Source organism: Schistocerca serialis, chromosome 1, assembly GCF_023864345.2.
Source record: "Schistocerca serialis cubense isolate TAMUIC-IGC-003099 chromosome 1, iqSchSeri2.2, whole genome shotgun sequence".
Taxonomy (NCBI): domain Eukaryota; kingdom Metazoa; phylum Arthropoda; class Insecta; order Orthoptera; family Acrididae; genus Schistocerca; species Schistocerca serialis.
In genome coordinates, this window is record NC_064638.1 from 828,348,767 (window position 1) to 828,367,592 (window position 18,826).

General features: G+C 41.9%; 1 protein-coding gene across 11 annotated transcripts in view; it reads left to right on the forward strand.

Annotated features, from left to right (window-relative positions):
* Positions 1–18,826, forward strand: part of LOC126484627 (glutamate-gated chloride channel) — a 724,772-nt gene that overhangs the window by 596,232 nt on the left and 109,714 nt on the right. For 10 of the 11 annotated variants that reach the window (XM_050108232.1, XM_050108236.1, XM_050108244.1 and 7 more), the window contains 4 exons: positions 6,738–6,891; positions 7,715–7,797; positions 10,042–10,176; positions 15,202–15,635. In XM_050108232.1, the coding sequence (XP_049964189.1) occupies positions 6,738–6,891; positions 7,715–7,797; positions 10,042–10,176; positions 15,202–15,635 (806 nt within the window). The remainder of the gene's footprint in view (positions 1–6,737; positions 6,892–7,714; positions 7,798–10,041; positions 10,177–15,201; positions 15,636–18,826) is intronic. The other variant, XM_050108280.1, reaches the window with a different exon arrangement.

Below are 18,826 nucleotides of genomic sequence, written 5' to 3' on the forward strand. Positions count from 1 at the left end.
GTCACCATTTAAGCTGGGATTAACATGAACCATATATGAGTAAAATATGTTCCAGTCTTGGGATAAACCTTAATATACAATCGCAGCCAGCAGATAATTTTTCCAGTATAACTGGACAATACCATTACGATAGTTGTATATAATCAAGTTTGCACTTTAAGTTCACCTTGCAAGGGGTCATATGGGAAATGCACATGAGATAGTTGTTCATGTATGTAAGCCACACAAAAATTCTTGTGAAGTTTCCCACCTAGGAGTCTGTCATAATCAGAAATCCCGGCATACAAGCACTAGGGACGATTAAGAAGGGGAATAGACGAACAGGAACAAAAAGCATCAATTCACAACTCATCAGAAACAAGAAACATCTCATTAGCCCAATGAACTAGCAAGTAATTGGGGGAAGGAAGAAACTGATAACGAAGTCCAGTTGCGTAATCAATTGTCTGACGTTTTTGTGGAGAAACGTCTGAATTTATGCTACGTGGGTAGCAAAACATGCTGAAAGGAATCAAGCGTAACCCACTCACAAAAGAGCTACTAGCTCCTACATTCCCCTCATCTGCGAGCCCAGAGATAGACCCTATTAGCACAGGTGCCTCACTGAAATCACTCACCGTTGCATGCCGAGATGGACAAAGGAAGCACTAAGTACATTAAATTAATTAAACGTGGAATATACCAAAATCCATAGCTAAAAACTTTTGAAATGTTTTCATCAGAAAAAAAACACGGTACCAAATTTCCATGAATACGAGACGTTAAAGCTGAGTGAACTACACTCTCGAAAAATCTGGAATGATGTTAAAGCACTACGGAATCATGCTGAATGAGGAGTAAGCTTTGTGGGGAGATGCTTAAGACCAATAGACATTCAAAATATTGTCTATTACCACATGTATAAGTTCACAAAGAAACATTGTTTAAACTGAATAAGTTACACAGGGGCAATCGAAAATGATACCAAAACAATATTGAAATATATTTAGCACAGAATTAACACTAGGAGATGCTTTTTGAAAGCACAGAAGCTTGTCTAGTGCTATGTGTGCAAACTCACGAAGAAAGCCGCGACGGAATTAAATAAATTACACACGTGAATTTATAAAAATAGACGGAAGCAATATTACAACAAATCAACCAAAGAAGAAGCTGGAAAATCACAGGCCACATCACACTAGTCGCTAAGTACCAACAGCCTATGACCCAACGGTTACTCCTAGTGCCAGTCAGTCGCCCGACCTTTTCAGCCCCGACCATCCCCGCGAAGCGAATGCCGCTTTCTTCTCTTTCGCCGAAAGCGTTCCCGACGACAACGAACTGTTTCGAACTGTTTCGCAAAACACGTGATCAACTAGAAACCCTCCTATTGGAGCTGTTTGACGTCTCTGACTAACGATCTCAATGTCTATTCCCAATGATATGGAGCTTATATACTTTGCGCCGGCTATGTGCCCGTGCGATTCTAGGCGCTTCAGTCCGGCACCGCGCTGCTGCTACAGCCGCAGGTTCGAATTCTGCCTCGGGCATGGATGTGTGTGATGTCCTTAGGTTAGTTAGGTTTAAGTAATTCTGAGTCTAGGGGACTGATGACCTCAGATGTTAAGTTCCATAGTGCTCAGAGCCATTTGAACCATTTTTACATACTTTACAAGCGAGCAGGATTAACAGTATGAAAGGTTGCTAACCGAGCACAGTAACTGCCAGTTAGTTAATACATAGAAAAGGAGAGGGGAAAATCACGCTTTCAACATACAAATGTGACTCCTTTCTCCACATCACACCTCGTGTTTGCACGTCTAAAGTAAAAATAGGCTTAATATATCTTTACTTATGAAGTGTGTCCAACCAATACTCGGCTGACGTATTTCAACCAATCAGAAAACAAAACTTTTGGTTTAGTCCATGGCATTTCCCAATAGTCTCTCCATATTGAATGAGGCAGCATCAGTAGAGTATGTGATGCTTCATTTCCTTGTAGATGAAGTGCTGTTAATATTTCAGTATCTTCAAAGCTGAAGGGTTGACGGGAATACTTTGGAATCGCAGGACCCACGCGATTGCACTTTTAAGGTGTGAATCGGCCCGGTAAGTGTTCTGAACGGCTCTAGTAAAAGAGATCTACGCCTAATAGGCAACTGTTCTAATCTAGGTCTGGAAAGCAACTTCATTTGCTGGCTGCGTAACAGCGATTCATAACAGGATTCCGAGGTAGTTGATTCGAATCGCAAGAATAGAAAAAAGTTTCATCCCCGAATTTCGTAGACTGGAAGACGATGACTAATGCCATATATTACCGACTCGTACGATTGTGCATCATCCTTCAAAATTAAATCGTAAATCATCTCTCATTGTCTTATGGAGGAAGGGAACTTGACAATTCTGAATCTAATGTGACGCCTTCAACGCAAATTGAAGTTCTGCGGCCCGCTCATTAGCACATATAGGCTAGTTTTTAAATTCAGTGTCTCCGTCCACCTTCCTTTAATTCGAGTCGTATCCACAACAGCATTTGATAAAACACTGTTTCCTTTGCTTACCATACAAGTAAGTCAGAGAAGGAAAATGGAAACAGCATCAATGACACAACGCGGGGTTCACCATCGTTTCAGTTTTGTTTATCAGGTTGATTGGGTTTCCCGCCAAGCTTTCAAATTTCTCAATCTCTCATCTTAGTATATTAGTCGTAGCATGTTTGTATGCCCAGTCCTTTAATTTGATCCAAACAATGTGACGTTTTATGGTTTTTCACAGAACACGCTGAAAAATGAGATCGAGCGCCTCTTCTTTTTCAAATGTAAGGTATAACTGCTAAGTGTTGAGGACGGTAATGAACGCTTCTACAAACCAGTTTTCACCGTTTATGTGAATGAATGTCGATATAAGCGGATGACAAGACAGCAGTAATAGTTTTAAAAATAAACTGATGTTATATCTCCTTGACAACTCCTTCTATAACATAGATGAATTCTTGAATAGGAATAGGTTAATCTGTAGGTATAATGTATACATTTTTTGCCATTTATGGGAATGGGTAGGTAAATAAAAACATTTAAGCTTACAAAAAAAGAAAAACCTTGATTCATGTGTGCATTTCTTAAGCGCTTTACACGTTCCACATTATGACGGTTACCATGAGATTGATCAGTGGAACAAATAACTAATTGCTCCATTAAATTTCGGGAATGCAGCCGCATAAATTCTGCTTCTTCTTCTAATATTTCGGCTGTATATCTTTCAGCCATCTTCAGAGAGAGCCGTACGACTGACGCTCCAGCGCTCGCTCCATCCTTTTAAACTCGCGGACCGCGCCACTGCGCATGCGGCCACAGATGAACAAGGCGCCAGTGATGTTGATCGGCGGCAAAGACGTAACATATGCATGAGTTACGTCTGTGACTGCGCATTCGATCCATGCTGGGAGATCGATGTATTACTGGGAGCTGAACTGTAGCGACGTCTTTGTAAGTTCAATATTGAAAGTGCCGGATTCCATGATCTATCTAACGTGAAACCGCTGTCTCTATTAATTAAATTCTTCGCCAAGCGGATTTCAATGGCCTCTTTTACTACGGAGTCCCAGAAAGATGAAACAGAAGTCAGAATTTCGACATTTTCATATACCATAGAGTGACCTGAATCAATACAATGCTCTGCCACGGCCGATTTACTGGGTTGTAAGAGCCGAGTGTACCTGCGATGTTCCGTACACCTCTCTTGGACTGTACGATTCGTTTGTCCGATATATGAAAGGCCACATTCACATGGTATTTTGTAAACTCCAGGTTTGCGGAGTAGTAAGTCATCTTTAACGGAACCCAGCAGTGCAGCCGTCTTCGCCGGTGGACGAAAAATCACTTTTACTTTATGTTTAGTGAGGATCCGTCCTATTTTGGATGAAAGGCTTCCCACATACGGCAGGACAGCCATGGATTTAAATGTTTCCTCGTCATCTTCTGCATTCCTTACGGACACCTTAGGTTTTATTTGTAGTGCCTTACGTATCTGTTGTGGAGAATACCCGTTGTCCTCAAAAACTCTCTTCAAATGTAAAAGTTCGTCTTTTAAACTACTTTCATCAGATATGACGTGTGCTCGGTGTACCAAAGTTCTTAGAACACTACTCGTCTGCGAAGGATGGTGACAGCTATTTGCATGTAAATATAAGTCCGTATGGGTCGGTTTCCGATATACTGCATGACCCAGAGTGCCATCTTCTTTACGCCGAACCAAGACATCCAAAAATGGAAGACATCCCTCGTTTTCCACTTCCATTGTAAACTGAATTTGTCCATGGATGGAATTCAGATGGTTTAAGAAGTCCTGCAATTTGTCCTCGCCATGGGGCCACACTACAAAGGTGTCGTCAACGTACCTCCAAAAAACTGTAGGCTTCAAACTAGCAGATTCCAGGGCCTTCTCCTCGAAATCCTCCATAAATAAATTGGCCACCAAGGGTGACAAAGGACTACCCATGGCAACACCGTCAGTCTGTTCAAAAAAGTTGTTATTAAATAAAAAGTATGTGGAGGTCATCACATGGTGAAACAAAGCTAAAATCTCCTTATCAAAACTTTTTCCAATGAGATCTAAAGATTCAGAGAGAGGTACCTTAGTAAATAGCGACACTACATCAAAGCTGACTAATAGATCAGAGGTCATACGAAGACTGAAACCAAGTGGTGCAGTGCCTCCAAGGCTTTATGGTCTCCCAAAGATCCATAAGAAAGACGTTCCTCTACGTCCTATCGTGAGCAGTATTGGTTCTCCCAACTATGATTGTGCCAAGCACCTGGCGTCACTATTGAGGCCGCTTGTGGGAAAATGTGATCATCATATAAGGAACTCTGCAGATTTCATTGGCAAATTAAAATCTTTGAAACTGAACACCTCTGATCTATTAGTCAGCTTTGATGTAGTGTCGCTATTTACTAAGGTACCTCTCTCTGAATCTTTAGATCTCATTGGAAAAAGTTTTGATAAGGAGATTTTAGCTTTGTTTCACCATGTGATGACCTCCACATACTTTTTATTTAATAACAACTTTTTTGAACAGACTGACGGTGTTGCCATGGGTAGTCCTTTGTCACCCTTGGTGGCCAATTTATTTATGGAGGATTTCGAGGAGAAGGCCCTGGAATCTGCTAGTTTGAAGCCTACAGTTTTTTGGAGGTACGTTGACGACACCTTTGTAGTGTGGCCCCATGGCGAGGACAAATTGCAGGACTTCTTAAACCATCTGAATTCCATCCATGGACAAATTCAGTTTACAATGGAAGTGGAAAACGAGGGATGTCTTCCATTTTTGGATGTCTTGGTTCGGCGTAAAGAAGATGGCACTCTGGGTCATGCAGTATATCGGAAACCGACCCATACGGACTTATATTTACATGCAAATAGCTGTCACCATCCTTCGCAGACGAGTAGTGTTCTAAGAACTTTGGTACACCGAGCACACGTCATATCTGATGAAAGTAGTTTAAAAGACGAACTTTTACATTTGAAGAGAGTTTTTGAGGACAACGGGTATTCTCCACAACAGATACGTAAGGCACTACAAATAAAACCTAAGGTGTCCGTAAGGAATGCAGAAGATGACGAGGAAACATTTAAATCCATGGCTGTCCTGCCGTATGTGGGAAGCCTTTCATCCAAAATAGGACGGATCCTCACTAAACATAAAGTAAAAGTGATTTTTCGTCCACCGGCGAAGACGGCTGCACTGCTGGGTTCCGTTAAAGATGACTTACTACTCCGCAAACCTGGAGTTTACAAAATACCATGTGAATGTGGCCTTTCATATATCGGACAAACGAATCGTACAGTCCAAGAGAGGTGTACGGAACATCGCAGGTACACTCGGCTCTTACAACCCAGTAAATCGGCCGTGGCAGAGCATTGTATTGATTCAGGTCACTCTATGGTATATGAAAATGTCGAAATTCTGACTTCTGTTTCATCTTTCTGGGACTCCGTAGTAAAAGAGGCCATTGAAATCCGCTTGGCGAAGAATTTAATTAATAGAGACAGCGGTTTCACGTTAGATAGATCATGGAATCCGGCACTTTCAATATTGAACTTACAAAGACGTCGCTACAGTTCAGCTCCCAGTAATACATCGATCTCCCAGCATGGATCGAATGCGCAGTCACAGACGTAACTCATGCATATGTTACGTCTTTGCCGCCGATCAACATCACTGGCGCCTTGTTCATCTGTGGCCGCATGCGCAGTGGCGCGGTCCGCGAGTTTAAAAGGATGGAGCGAGCGCTGGAGCGTCAGTCGTACGGCTCTCTCTGAAGATGGCTGAAAGATATACAGCCGAAATATTAGAGGAAGAAGCAGAATTTATGCGGCTGCATTCCCGAAATTTAATGGAGCAGTCTTTGCGCCGCGAAAACCTGAAGATTCACATCAAATAACTAATTAACTAACTAATTAAACCTGTTGCTCCTACATAACTTGCGCTATACTAATAGGCCCAAAGCGCTTGAAGACACGTAATGTCGCATCCCCTCAATATTTGAAAAACAGCTACCTAGCGCTAGTCGTCTCAGTTAAGATAAACATAAATATTCCTTTCCCCCCCCCCCCCCCCCCAATATTGTGAGCTAAGCTTCTTAAACCGATATGACATGTAGTTTTGTATTAAAATTTTGCATCATTATGACAAGTTGATCTTAATCAGATTAAGAAACTTCCCCGCTGATTCACTTGTGTGTGTTCTTCTATTACAGGAAAAATAAAGTACCTGACACTGACAGACGCCAACAGAGTATGGATGCCAGATTTATTTTTCTCTAACGAAAAGGAAGGACATTTTCATAACATTATCATGCCCAACGTTTATATACGTATTTTTCCTTATGGATCGGTGCTCTACAGTATCAGGTGAGAAGAGCGACTGAAAAATTTACTAACACAAAAAAATTTTGGATTATAATGTCTGTGCCTCGTTACAGAATTCCATTCAACGCTACGCAGAAGCAAGTGTTCTCTTTGTGCTTGCATGTTACGCTTCCACCGTCTTTCCATGAGTACATTACTATGTATTTACGGGTGAGGGAAAATACCAACAAAAATTCACGTTTGTTGCTATTGTTAGCAAAAGTATTCTGATTAAGCACAAGAGACTAAAAATTCCACGTACAGACTTTAAATTATTTTAGCTACGCACGAAATGGACGTAGCAGCTCCCTGTTGTAGACACATTGTGCTGTAACGTCACCAGGTAGCGCGAGGTAACCGAGACATCGTACCTGAGTACGTTTTTTCACTTTCCAGTCAAAATTTATCAAGGGGATGACGTCGCCACCGTATCACAGGAAAAAGGGTGGATTAAACAGAAGCAACGCTCACAGATTGCATCAGCTTAACCGCTGAAGAAACGCACGCAATGTCTCCAACTATTCTCACGATTGCACTGGAGCTGCTACGTTGTCTCAGCTGCAAGCAGAGACCGTAATGGAGCAAATTACCAACGAAGTTTCTGTGCGATCTTGTTATCAGAGTACTGTCGATAACAACGTGATCACAGCCGACAATTTAGAAGGCTACTTTCGTCATTACACTCATACGTAATATAGTCAAATATTGTTAAATTCACTTGTGTAGTTTGCTTAGCGAAATGTAAGTCGATAATACACTAGTTATATTCTTCGCTATGTTTCAAGGCTGTTCAGTATGAGCAACGCAACGCATGTGTGTGTTTCAGAATCTCTCTGACGCTCTCCTGCCCGATGAACCTGAAGCTGTACCCGCTCGACAGGCAGGTCTGCTCGCTGAGGATGGCCAGCTGTGAGTTCCGCATCATCGCATCCACATTTACAACTGCAGATCAGGGCTCGATACTCTTTTGCTGCGTCATCGGCTGATTATAGCGTTCCCTTTATAATTGTTGGTCATAGTCGGAAAACTAAAATCTTGACATTTTGCGAAATGTTTAGCTATCGTCTTTGGTTCACATGTGAGCGTTAATTTACGTAACCTTTGCAGTTTGTATGACGTCATATTTTCTAGTCACTAAAGATATTGGCAGCAGACACGCAGAGTAAGACCAACAGATTAAGAAATCAAAACAATATGCTTGCGTCACTGTCCTATATTATTGTTAACAATAAACTTCATATACACTGTAAACTGCATGTAAAATTATCCAAACATTTGTTGGTATGGTTATTTGGAGCCTGCGGTATTGTAGGCAAATACATAAATTAAATAAGTAAAATAGAAAAATAGCTACCAGAACTAAAATAAAATTCAATAAAGTTATTGCTTAGACAACAAAGATTTTCATACTTATCAAGAGTTGCAAAATACGTAACATTTGATACTATGCTAGTTGGGATCAACCTGTTGAAGAAAAGCACACACCCTGTTACGATATAGGCTTTCTCAGCAAAATCTGGAGGCCTCTCGTATTTTTCGTATCAGCATGCAAGTCGCAAATAAGAGGATGAACAGCCCTCAACCAGTAAATAGAAAATGTTTCCCTAAATTTTGTGGTACATAATTAAATGAACATATTAAGGACCGATTTATGATGCATCCTCGAAATAGAGAAGGGATCTTTGCACCACAGGCAGCATTCTAGTCCAGGGGGTGTTTAGAGCACACCTCGCTTGGTTTTTGAAAAGGACCGACTGTTATTTCAGTCCCACTTCCAGCCAACCAGGCGCATGATCACTTTCTTTACCAATAAATTTCCTACAGTTAGCGGAAGGCATATTGTTGCACAGCATGTCACCTGCAGATTTTCTTTAGTCTATTGTTGCACCTGATATTAGGTTTCCCCCATTTTACATGTGCCGAAACCCAGTAGAATGACTTACTTCCACAGCCTTTGTGGAGAAGAAAATCCTGAATTGTCTTGATTTGTTTTACTTTCTGTTTGCTACCTGCGGTGATTGGTTTGAAATGGACAGAGAAAGTACAGTAGTTCGAATAGTCGTAAATGGACTGTTATCCGGAAAAAATCTAAAATCTACTTGAATTAATGTATGTTAAGATTTAGAGTTCTTAAAAGTTATATTTTACAAAATCGATTTATGTTGGCGTACGTTTTTGTCTTATTCGCCTTCGATGTGCAGACGTCGGGTTTCAGTACAATGTTTAAAACATAGCGGAGTGAAGCAGTATGCACACCTCACAGTCGTAACTTGTGGACATGTTCCGCAGTATTCCCGTATCAAAAGCCGCAGCGATAACGTTATTGAAATATTTGTCATGAGCTATTCCAATTCTCTGTGTTTTCATTATTTCACTAAAACTCCAAATTTGAACTGCGATCACGAATAAGGGAAGAACATACAACAAAGTAGTACCTTTTATTTTGGGAAATTTGTACACAAATCCATAGTTTTAGTTGCCTTTATGGATAGAACGAGCACATGTAGTAGCCTCGTGCTGCATAGTATCAATGATGGTCAGACATACAGTGTATGTCTTGATGGATGGTGCACTGCCCACTAATAATCATGACGGATTGTCTGAAAGTTTCGTAAAAGCGGTCAAGACATCGCCTATCTGCTCTATGTGACATGTGACCAAAGTGCTTTTTGATTTCAGTGGATTTAGTGATTTTGAATCTGCTTCATTGGGTTAGGCGACCAGGACATTTTAAGTTTAAATTTCATGTCAGGATCCCCATTGAATATTTAATACTGAGAACACCATGCTAGATATGGAAAACAGTTGAATAATGAGATAAACAAATAGCAATAGTTACTGTAGCAACCGGGAAAGGGATTCGTCTCCAGGTATTTGATGTAAAGGTTCGCACCACTTCGCTGATTTGAATCCAGAAGGCTAACTAATAACCAAAGATTTGTTTGTTGTAAAGAACGATCTTAGTAATTCAAATGATTCCAGTGAAGTGGATACTAGCTTGAAACAATAACTACACAGACTTCAGGAATTTGCTTTACCTACAAGTCAGAATTACCATGTGTCATGTAATTTCAACTAGTTTGTTGACTAACGTTCCAAGGGCAAAACTGTGTTTGCTCAGAAGCAGGCCTGATACGTGGTACGGTGTTGCAGATGGTTGGACGACTGATGACCTGGTGTTCCTGTGGAAAGACGGCGACCCGGTGCAGGTGGTCAAGAACCTGCACCTGCCGCGCTTCACGCTAGAGAAGTTCCTTACCGACTACTGCAACAGCAAAACCAACACAGGTACGTAAACTGTCTGCAACTGGTTCGATATTGTTGTTTAAAAAAGTCCCATCTCATGACACGAAATACAACCATGCCAACAGAAACATGTAGATCACCTTTACTGGATCCCAAATACGATTCTTTTCCACTTCCGTAATTTACAATAATATTGTTTCGGTTCGTAAAGGGTGAAGGACGAAAACGGTAATATGAGGTATGTCCACAAAGTAAGTTTCGTTTGGTTATGTGAAACAAACAGATGCAGAAAAAATATTTATTGTAGAAAAATCTGCAGCTGATAAACTACTTTTCTACATAGCTTCCGAAATTTTATAGGCACTTGTCACAGCGTGGCACAAGTTTTTGTATGCCTTCTTTACAGAAGGTTGCCGCCTGTGTTTTCAACCATGTGGTAACATGTCATTTCAGCTCGTCATCATCGTTGGAGTGTTGACCACCATGGACATATTTTAGGTGTAAGAAGAGATGAAAGTCGCTAGGAGCGAGGTCCGGGCTGTACGGAGGATGATCAAACGCATCTCAGTGAAATTCCCGTAAGAGTAGTTTGGTCACATTCGCCGTGTGAGATCGGGCATTATCGTGGAAAAAACAACACTTTTTGACAGTAATCCTCGGCGCTTGTTCTGTACTGCGCGGCGCAATTTCTTAATGGTCTCGCAGTAACCACGTGCATTGATTGTTTGGCCAAGTGGTAAGAAATCAATCAACAAAAAGCCTTTTCTGTCCCAAAAAACGGTGCACATGACTTTTCGAAGTGTCGAGATTTGCTATGGCCTAACCTTCGTTGAGGATGAAGTGTGCCTCTATTCCACTGATTACCGTTATGTTTCAGGGATGTCGTACTATACCCAAGTTTCATCCCCCGTGACTATCCGAGAAAGAAAACCTTCGCCTTCTTCATTATAGCGTGTCAAAAACTGAAGTGCACTGCCCATCCGTTGTTTTTGTGTTGTTCAGTAATAATTTTGGGTGCCCAACGTGAGCAAAATTTTCGAAATTTCCGTTTTTCAGTAACTGTTTCATGAATTGGTGATCGTGAGATTTGAGGGACTTCCATAGCAAGGGCGCTAAATGTAAACTTACGGTTCTGCTTAATATTCTCTTCAATAGTGTGAACCAGTTCATCAGTAACCACAGACAGGCGTCTACTTCGCTCTTCATTTTGCACTCGATCAGTCCTTCATTGATCAGTCTGACCCATCTTCTACCCATTGAACCACTCATAGGATTTTGTCCGTAAACCTCGCAGATTTGCCCATGAATTTTCTTTGATTAACGTTCTTTGCATTTAGAAAACGAATCACAGATCTGATTTTACAGCGGCGGCATTTTCAATTACGGCTGACATTATAAAGAAGCACTACAAAGCACACGTCGGCAGCAGCGATCTTATAATGGCGTATATGTCTTCTCCTTGAGTCACGGTAACTGCCGCGCATGCTCGGAACAGCGATCGTTGCGCTGCCGTGGATGGATATAGAAACGGAATTTACTTTGTGGACGACCCTCGTAGTAAGAATATTATAAGAAAGGTACACTTTGTAATGGACTGTAACTGAAACCACACAACACGAATAGGTCGATACCACTACACACTGTGATTATCTATGCTACACGTGCTATATAGTATAACTTCCCAATGATACCCTGAAGGAAAAAGTATTCTCAGGTGTATTAAAGCAGTTACTTCAATAGGAAATCAGAAACGAAATGAAGCTTGGAAATATGTAGTTGTAATACACAATCCAATCACATTAATATGACCACCACCTATGTCTGACGTCAACTTAGAATAACCATTCACAGATGACAGGTGGCAACACTAACAGTGGAAGGTATATAAAGCTTGCGGAGGGATGCGGAAAATAGTGCACTCGTTGTCGCAATGCGGAAACGGAGAGATTTATCTGACATCAAAAAATGGTTCAAATGGCTCTGAGCACTGTGGGACGTAACTCTTAAGGTCATCAGTCACCTAGAACTTAGAACTACTTAAACCTAACTAACCTAAGGACATCACACACATCCATGCTCGAGGCAGGATTCGAACGTGCGACGTAGCGGTCGCGCGGTTCCAGACTGTAGCGCCTAGAACCGCTCGGCCACCGCGGCTGGCATCTGACATCACAACGGGCATGATCATTCATTTTCGAATAAAAGATGAAACCATTTACGAAACGGCTAAATAAGTAAAGTATTCGCGTGCCGTCGTGGTTTAGTGCACCGTGCATGGCAAAATGGCGCTATGTGAAACGGGCGCCGTGTCAACTGTGGCTTAACGCGGGCCTTAGATGACAGAAGCGAACGACGGCTGCGGAGACATCTGCGGGTGCAACTGTTGAGCAACTGGCCGTCCAGCTGAGCCAAGGGGCAACCAACAGTGTCCGCTCAACAACCGTTCAGCAAACGTTGCTGCGTGTGGGCCTCTGTAGCAGGCGCTGGTTCATGCGCCAATGCTGAAAGCTGTCATCGGCGACGAAGGCTGGAAATTGCATGCCAATACCGCAACTGCACGTCCAACGAGTAGCGACAGGTGGTCTTTTCAGATGAATCAATTTTTATGCTCCATGGGACAGATGGCCGTTGGCGTGTTCGGCGTGAAACGTTGAAAGCAAACACCTTGCAACAATCGTCGGAAGGGTCCATGCCGGAGAATGGAGCGTTGAGGTCTGGATAATGTTTTCGTGGGACTCCCTGGCTGATCTCGTCATTCTGAAAGGTACAATGGATCAACACGAGTATGTATCTATCCTTGGCTACCATGTCCATTCCTGCACGCAGTTTGTTTCTTTTTCAGCATGATGGCATTTACCAGCAGGACAATGCGACATGTCACACAGCTCACAGTCTACGTACGTGGTTCGAAGAGCGCCAGAATGGGTTTGCCGTACTGCCCCCGGCCATCAGACTCCCCTCATTTAATCCCAACCGAAAATCTGTAGGCTGTTCGCGCCATATGCCGGGCGTTGTGGCCGAGCAGTTCTAGGCGCTTCAGTCTGGAACCGCGCTGCTTTTACGGTCGCAGGTTCGAATCCTGCCTCGGGCATGGGTGTGTGTGATGTCCTTAGGTTAGTTAGGTTTAAGTAATTCTAAGTCTAGTCGACTGATGACTTCAGATGTTATGTCTCATAGTGCTTAGAGCCATTTCAACTATTTGTTCGCGCCATGGATCCTCAACTGATAAACCTAGAGCAGCTGGCCACGACGCTGGACTCGTCATGGCTCCATATCCATTTCAGAACCTCACTGACTTTCTCCCTGCATGTCAGCGCTGCAACAGGTGGTTATCCTGGTTTTTTAGAGGTGGTCACATTAACGTGACTGGATCGTGTATTTCCTGCGATAAGATCATATCAGCATTATTACCTGAAGCCATGAAGGCTGCAAAAGACAACTTGCAGCCATTCACCTTGCTAGGCCTCGTTTGCGAGCAACGAAAAAAAAGAAGAAAAAACAGAACTATGCGTGACGCTCTGTAATTTTGAAGATGTTGTACGTACTGGTTTCGTAGCGTAATGGATAGGGTAAGGGCCTCAAATACAATATGTTGCGGGCCCCAATCTCGTCAGGTACTTCAAGTTTTTTAATTTTTTAATTTTTAACGAATGACTGATCATTAGTTTTATTCAGTGACATGATCTATATGTAATTTTTTATTTCTATTTGTTTATCACGTTATTTTAACCATCGTATCAACTTCTTCATTTTCTCTAATTTATGTTAAAATCATTCTTTTTTCGCTTGGAACCTTCGGTCATATGAGTTTAACTAATTTTATGTATTAATTTTGATATCTTTTCTTTCGTTTATATCCTCTGATATTTTCTGTCATGTTATTGCGCTCGTTATAAATCTTCATCTGCTTTGTTTTGTCCACAGTGGAATAGGAATTTATGTTTTGAATCCTTGTATGATGATTACCAAGAAAAAGTACTTATCGTAACGAAAAATACAGTTTAACACCATTGCACAGTCGATATAAATAGATTATGGTAATTATTATTCTGGTGTTTATACTTGTTCTCTTGGTTATTTTCGTGAATATCATCTTTTACTTTTACATTGATTGCCTTTAAATATTCTTTGTTTAAAGGGGGAATATTTTTTTGTTTAGGTTGCTTAAGTATTTTAATTAAAAATGTTATTTTGTGGAATCAATGATATGAATTTTTTCATCTTAGGCCGTGAATTTGTTTTCTATTTGTTCTTTGAGTTTTTTTTCTTTATTTTTTCTAGAACTATAATTTTTATTTTGGATATTTATTATTTAATAATTGATTATAGAGTTTTTGTTGAATGAGAGCTTTTTAATTTAAATGGTTCTATGGTTGTTATGACTTTAATTTTGGATTGAATGTCTCTTATTTTTATGTCTTTTGTTATTTTCGATATTTTCAAGTGTTTAAACATTGCAATAGATAAATAAATATAATTAGATTCACATTCACAAATATTCCGAGTACAAAATTATATAAAGAAAAAATGAGGACAAATGGAAAAGTTCATACAGTGATTAAAATGCTGTGACAAGGGGATAGAGGTAACAAAAAATTAAACCAATTAATTAAATAAAAATAATGATCAAAGCCATTTTGATAAAGCTTTAAAATAAAATAAAAAATATAAAACACCTGATGAGATTCGAGCCCACAATGTACTGCATGTGAGACTTTATCCTCGCCGCTATCCCACACAAACAGTCCGTAGAAGGTAACTTAATTAAAGCCCTTGAGCATCATGCGACATTCTTAAAGCTTTTTGTTGTCGATTACTCGCAAAGGAAGACCCACCGGGGTGAATGGCTGCAAACGTGTCGTACTTGGGGTCTTAACCTACTTCACCGTATAGATGATTTCAAAAAGTCTGTCCCACTGTTGGGAACCTGGACCTACCAGAGCAAATAGACGGTTTGTGAAATTAAAAATTTTAGCTCTGTCGTCGTATAGAATATGCGGCAGGGGCAAATATTTCCGAGTGATTGTATTCGACTATTCTGAATGTGGGTGTGTTTGCTTGTTGCAGGAGAGTACAGCTGCTTGAAGGTGGACCTGCTGTTCAAGCGCGAGTTCAGCTACTACCTGATCCAGATCTACATCCCGTGCTGCATGCTGGTGATAGTGTCGTGGGTGTCCTTCTGGCTCGATCAGAGCGCCATCCCGGCACGGGTGTCCCTAGGCGTGACCACGCTGCTCACCATGGCCACCCAGACGTCGGGCATCAACGCCTCCCTGCCCCCCGTGTCCTATACCAAAGCCATCGACGTGTGGACTGGCGTGTGCCTCACTTTCGTGTTCGGCGCGTTGCTCGAGTTCGCGCTCGTCAACTACGCGAGCCGCTCGGACATGCACCGCGAGAACATGAAGAAGCAGCGCCGCCAGGTAGAGCTGGAGCACGCCGCGCAGCTCGAGGCGGCCGCTGACCTGCTCGTGGAGGACGGCAGCACCACCTTTGCCATGGTAGGCACGCGCCCCTCCCACCGCGCCTCACACGTCCGATCAATCAGACCTCGTGGACACGACCGTGTCCACACGAAAAACAATTTACAAAGGCTGTACGTGACATAGTGGTATCTTATAAGCAGGGCTGGGCAAACGATACGCGGCTTAGAACAGGCACGAGATTTCCCGATACGTCGCAGATCTCGATACTTCATCGAGCGCTGCTCGAAAAATCACGTGGCATTTCACTCGCCCGACGCGAGTGCAAGCGATAAGCAAGAAATGCGAACTTCACATAATATTTTACGACTCAGCTTAAAATTTGACAGTTTCGTGAAACACAGGCGGAAACAAAATTATACCCCAACACTGCACATACTGCTGCTAAATTTGAATAAATCTACAACAACAATTCTATGATGTATGTATGCAGAGTGAAGCGACAAATGAAATGTTGTACCAATTCGGGGATTCGGACCTTGGTCTCCTGCTCCCTAGGCAGATGCGTTAACAACTTAAGCCACCCTACCACAGTAGCTTTGGACAACAGCACGGACTAACCTACCACACCTCCCTTCTCAATCGAAATTCCCATTCACGTGAATTTGGATTGAGGATAGTTTGTACCATTGTGCAAAGCCACCGTACTACAGAGGCGTAGCGGCTAGCGCATCTGCCTAGCAGGAAAGCCGTATTCGAAGCCTGACCTTAGTACAAATTCTCATTCGTCGCTTCAGTCTGTATATATACGTCAAAGGTGTTTGGGACTTGAAAAGGTCTCTGGAATCTTGTAGTGTCATTTGATTAAAAACACGCGTTCACGTACAGTACGTATGGATACACGAGGAACGGTCAGTATTTAAGGATACGATAGGAACGATTGTTCGAAGTAGAAATGTCTACCAGGTCTGTAGAAGATATGTGTTTCACAGTAGTGAAGTAGAACAAGTGCCCTTTAGAGCCCATGTGTACTGGACATTTTTTCTTGTTTTGATCCACACTACACACTACCATCTCTCAGAATATGGAAAGAGAAGAGCTTCCATCAGAAGAGATTTGTCAGACAGTATCGAAGATGAATGAGTGCTCATTGTTCTTAAGGTATGCATTCTACAGCTCATGTTTACTAGACTCTTTTCGCTTCGAATGATAGTTCCCATCATGTCCCTAAATATTAACCATTCCTCCTGGGGCACCCTGTATAAATATTTGTAGTATTGTAAAGTAAAACTAGCAAAGACAAATGTTCTCCCTCAAAAAAGACCACACGACCCCGAAATCAGTACATTAGTTTATTTGGTTATTAGAGACTATAATGATTTACCAAGTGCGTTGCAAGGGAGCATTTCTATACCTGTTCACGTAGTAGGATAAAATAAAAAGAAGTTACCAGCTTTTAGTCAGCTTGAAAAGAAGATGGTAACACTCGTTCGCTACAAGGAAAATATTTATTATGAATTAAATGCATAATAAATGAAATACTCGTGTTATTATCGTAAGAATAAATTACAGCGGCAAGCTCCGTCATGACCCTAGTACTAATAGATGTCAGCAAACAATGGGACGAGCGAAATCTCGTGAACTGGACTGAATCGTGATTGCGATTTGTTATTTATTTATAAGTTGCTGTTTTTACACATGGCCAACGGCCTTGCCGCAGTGGTGACACCGGTTCCCGTCAGGTCATCGAAGTTAAGCGCTGTCAGACTTGGCTAAGCCTTGGCTGGGTAACCGTCCGGTCTGTCAAGCGCTAAGGGCAAGCGGGGTGCACTCAGTCCTCGAGAGGCAAATTGAGGAGCTACGTGATTGAGAAGTAGCGTCTCCGATCTCGAAGACTGACAATGGCCGGGAGAGGGATGTGATGATCTCAGCCCCCTCCATAACCGCATCCAGTGATACCTTAAGGCAACGGTCAGTGCCGTTGGGTCTCCAGAGACCTGTTCGCACGGAGTTTTGCTTAGTTTGGAGTTTTTACATATGAACTGCACCATGGAAGACAATGCAGTCCGTGTTTCACAGTTATTTATATTATTAAAATACATAGAACATACCATGGAACATATGCTAAAATACATAGAACATACCCTAAGACATATTATGGAGATGGTGCGAAGTTGCAAGATCACGGATCAGTGGAGAACTCAAGCATAGCGCTAGATTTCCTGCGTTATGACGTAAACTGCTCGTGCCATTCAAGTCGTACTCAAGCACAGCACTGCTTATAAAAGCCTGATACCACTTCGTCAACCCCTCAGCCCACCCACACACACATACTTTAATTCATGACCCACAAAAATATTCCCGCGTGTTCAGTCGAGTTGACGATTCTATGGAATCGTCAATCTGGCAGAACACCTTGGCCTCCACTTCTTCTGTATGATCTACGAACAATGGTTAGAGCTTAGCCTCGCGGATGGACTAGGAATGAACCGTAGCTTCTTGTAGGAATTTTCCTGACATTCGTTTCGAGTAATTTAGGATGGCCACTAAAAACGTAATCCAGGTTGGCCAGAACTGATTTCGAATCTTCCGAGACCACAAAACTGCCTTGCTGAGGGTTTCCGGTGTCTGTTCTGTAGAGGGAGAGAAATAATTAAACCTTTTCAAACACTATCGCTTACGGAGTTGTTGGTATGTGATGTCCTAGAAATGCCTGGTTCAGATGAGAGTTCTTATTGCCATGAAATTGTTCAGAACGGAAGGTCATGACGAAGAAGAGAACAAAAAACTACTCGTGGTATGCTACAGAAAGACTTAAGCGAAAAACATGTTCGTTAGAGACGGATCACTAGCACAGTTGGATGACGAAGCAAATCGATTGTGACCTAACGGCGTGAACCATCTCAGTGTCATCTAAAACACGGAAAACAAGAAATACGAGGCCTTGCGGGAATGTGAAACTCGCTCCTCCGGAATCAGGGTCTTAACCAATGCACCACCTCGCTCTTTCCACCGCTGTAAGTCTCTTCATCGGTGGGTAAACAGGATTATATCAAACATAAAGAAGCAGACCTGAAACATAAAACCTTCGTCGAAGCGTCAATGAGCTTATTAGCTCTGTGATGGAAGAACAGTAAACAGAAAACGATTTTTAAGTTATTTTTACGAAAACGTAAGAAAAGGGCATATTCAATTACCCGTTCTGTTATTTGCTAATATCCGAGTGTACAAGGTACATGCTGCGGGATGAAGTAGTTAAGACTAAATGA